Source organism: Colobus angolensis, unplaced genomic scaffold (genome assembly GCF_000951035.1).
Source record: "Colobus angolensis palliatus isolate OR3802 unplaced genomic scaffold, Cang.pa_1.0 Scaffold448, whole genome shotgun sequence".
In the NCBI taxonomy this organism is placed as follows: Eukaryota; Metazoa; Chordata; class Mammalia; order Primates; family Cercopithecidae; genus Colobus; species Colobus angolensis.
In genome coordinates, this window is record NW_012117910.1 from 407,709 (window position 1) to 411,106 (window position 3,398).

Consider the following 3,398-nt stretch of genomic DNA (forward strand, 5'->3'; position numbering starts at 1 on the left):
TTTTGAGATAGTGTCTCACTGTGTCACCCAGACTGTAGGCTGCCCTTGAACTCCTGGGCTCAAGCAATCCGCATACCTCAGCCTCCCAAAGTGCTGGGATTACAGGCATGAGCCATTGCACCCAGCTCCTAAAGGTCTTTCAAAAAAAAGTTCTCCTAGATCCCTGCTGAATCCAGTCTGTGTTAAGCCCAGCAACAGTGTGTGGCCATTGGTGTACTAATTTGTATGAGAATAAATTTTCAGATTGGGCCCGTCTGGTTTTAGTAAACATTAAAGAATGAAACAGTGGTAGGTGTTACAGTCTGGGTCATAGGCAGTGTTGTGTGTACCATTCTTGTATACGGCATCCAGCTTATGTCTCATAGATATTTTTGTATTTTTGAGTTTTTCTTTACTTTTTTTTTTTTTTTGAGATGGAGTCTCGCTCTGCCACCCAGGCTGGAGTGCAGTGGCCGGATCTCAGCTCACTGCAAGCTCCTCCTCCCGGGTTTACGCCATTCTCCTGCCTCAGCCTCCCGAGTAGCTGGGACTACAGGCGCCCGCCACCTCGCCCGGCTAGTTTTTTGTATTTTTTAGTAGAGACGGGGTTTCACTGGGTTAGCCAGGATGGTCTCGATCTCCTGACCTCGTGATCCGCCCGTCTCGGCCTCCCAAAGTGCTGGGATTACAGGCTTGAGCCACCGCGCCCGGCCTTTCTTTACTTTTTTTTTTTTGAGAACTTGTTGGGCATAGTTGCTGATGATTAAATATTGTCTGTTTTACATCTCAGCAGTGGCTACATTTTATTCAGGAGAAGATTCCAGAAAGAGCCACTTTCCTTATACCATGGACTGAAAAATGTCAAATATTTTGTCTGGAAAATCATCCATACAGATTTTAGAACAAAAGGTGGTCCTATTAATTGTAGCCCCTATGTCTAAGGCTCTTCTCTGTTGTATAGTAGGGCTTGGGCCTCATCCTGAGACATGCTTTATGAACACACAGATTTTTTTTGTTTTGGCAGTGTTGTATTTGGCGAGAGAAATCTTTGGGAATTACTTTTTAATTTGACAATCATTGAGCATGATGCAGTAAATCATAAATATCAGCATTTTCTAATCCTCTCCTGTTTTTATAGTTGGCTATCAGCTCTTGAAAGCACAAAATGGCTCCATCACTTGTCTGTGCTTCTGAAATCAGCGCTTCTGGTAGTGCATGCTGTGGATCAGGATCAGCGGCCGGTGCTAGTGCACTGCTCAGATGGCTGGGACCGCACCCCCCAGATTGTGGCATTGGCTAAGCTCTTGCTGGACCCTTATTACCGAACCATAGAGGTGAGCGCATCCAAATGGGAGGGGTTGGTACTTCAGGATGAGCTGGGGAGACATCTCAGGAGTGATGCCAGTTTTTGGGAGTGGTGATTCGGTTAAAGAAAGTGAAATTTCTGTTTTGATCATTGTTCCTTTATACCATGAGCTAAATTATGGTGGTTCCTCCCACAGTTCTTGCACCTCTTAAAATGGGGCAGATGATGGGTAACAAGGTATTGAGAATATAGACACATTTTCCTTTGCAGTCTGTCTACTTGTAAAAGTTTTTAGCTACCTCAGGAAAATAAGGCGTCTGTAAAAGGATCTTGGCATGCTAGATGTTAACATAGAGTGTTCTGTGGAGAAGCAGCTCTACCTGAAATAACCATCTGTTGGGTTAAAGATGAAAGAAAAATCATAAAGTACCCTAAAATCTACGCAAATATTTATTAAACCTGGGGTGTAGAAGGATTTTACAAACTTGACTTTGTAAGTATAACACCAGAGGCAGAAATGTTAAAAGAGAAATTTAGGGGACAAGTGTGGCTTTTATATAGTGAACACAAGAGGCTAAAAATACACATTCAAGAAAGGCTTAAACGCAATCAGTACCATTTCAGTGATCATGGAATGGAGTTCAGAGAATTGGGAAATTTCCCTAAGTATGTGCCTCATCAGGGTTAGAGCCTTCCACCAAAGGGCAAGGCCACGTGTGCTTTCTGGGAGGCTGTTAGAGGGGATTGCTTTCTGTGACACCAGGCTTAGGACTGTCACAGTCTGGATAGTCGAGCACAAATGGTCTCTCCTGGATACTTCCCTGCAGGGTTTCCAGGTCCTCGTGGAAATGGAGTGGCTGGATTTTGGCCATAAATTTGCTGATCGGTGTGGTCATGGGGAGAACTCGGATGATCTGAATGAACGTTGCCCAGTGTTTCTGCAGTGGCTTGACTGTGTTCATCAGCTTCAGAGGCAATTTCCTTGCTCTTTTGAGTTCAATGAAGCATTCCTTGTGAGTTTCTTCATTTTGGGGACGTTCTCGATTTGAAGGAGGGTCAGTACAAATGTTAGTGGGCCAGTTCTCACATGAAACTGTGCTGCCTCTTGCAGAATTTAATAGAGGTGATTTTTTTTCCTGTTACTGTTTTTTTTGTTTTTTGTTTTTTGTTTTTTTTTAATAGTTTTGCTATTTTTCAAAAAGAGAAAATCCAGGTATACCAGGTTTGCATGAAGTCCTTGTGTTGTTTTTAAACTTATTTTTAAAGGGATGGTAGAAACCCTAAATAGCAGTTAGAAGTAGAAGCAATCAGAATGTCTGGACCATGCTCCCTCCAGTCTGTCTACCAGACCCCCTATGTCTGTCTCACACTCTCTGCACCCTCTCCTTTGTTGGAGGGTTCACTATCCCTGCCCTCTTCCAGCCCCCTCTGTCCATTTGTATACCAGCTCTCATCTCCTCTCATCTGCTGCACTGGCTGGCTCCAGCATTTCTCCTCTCTGCCTTCTGCATCACTGCGTTTCCCTCTCTACCAGACATGGGTTTCAGCTTAAAATGTGTAGTGTCTCTCATTTTTCAAAACCCATTCTTGGTCCTGCATTTACTTCTAACTATTTACCTCTAGCAATCATCCCATTGCTCTTATTCCCCTTTATAGCAGAGCTCCTCAAGTTTTCTACCCTTGCTATCTCAAATTCCTCTTTCCATTCTCTCTTAAACCCACTTCAATCAGGCATTCACCCTACTGCTTTACCAAAGCTGCTCTTGTTAAAATGACCAGTGACCTTCATGTCACCAGTCCAGTGATAAGTTCTCAGTCTTCATCTCTTTGATCCATCATTACCGTTTGGCACAGTTTAACCACTCCCTTGAAATGCTTTCTTCAGTTGACTTCTAGTACTTCCTTGCTCTTAGTTCTCCTTTTACCTTACTGGGTTGTTTCTGCCTCCTTTGCTGATTCCTCTTAATCTCTCCAGTTCCTTTTTTTTTTTTTTTTTGAGATAGTGTCTCACTGTGTCACCCAGACTGGTGTGCAGTGGTGCAATCTCCACTCACTGCAACCTCCGTCCCCCATGTTCAAGCGATTCTCCTGCCTCAGCTTTCCGAGTAGCTGG

At 43.7% G+C, this 3,398-nt stretch overlaps 1 protein-coding gene across 1 annotated transcript in view; it reads left to right on the forward strand.

Moving 5' to 3' along the window:
• MTMR3 (myotubularin related protein 3) overlaps positions 1 to 3,398 on the forward strand; it is a 159,464-nt gene that overhangs the window by 139,708 nt on the left and 16,358 nt on the right. The window contains exons 12-13 of the mRNA XM_011957708.1: positions 1,118 to 1,313; positions 2,113 to 2,298. Of these exons, the coding sequence (XP_011813098.1) occupies positions 1,118 to 1,313; positions 2,113 to 2,298 (382 nt within the window). The remainder of the gene's footprint in view (positions 1 to 1,117; positions 1,314 to 2,112; positions 2,299 to 3,398) is intronic.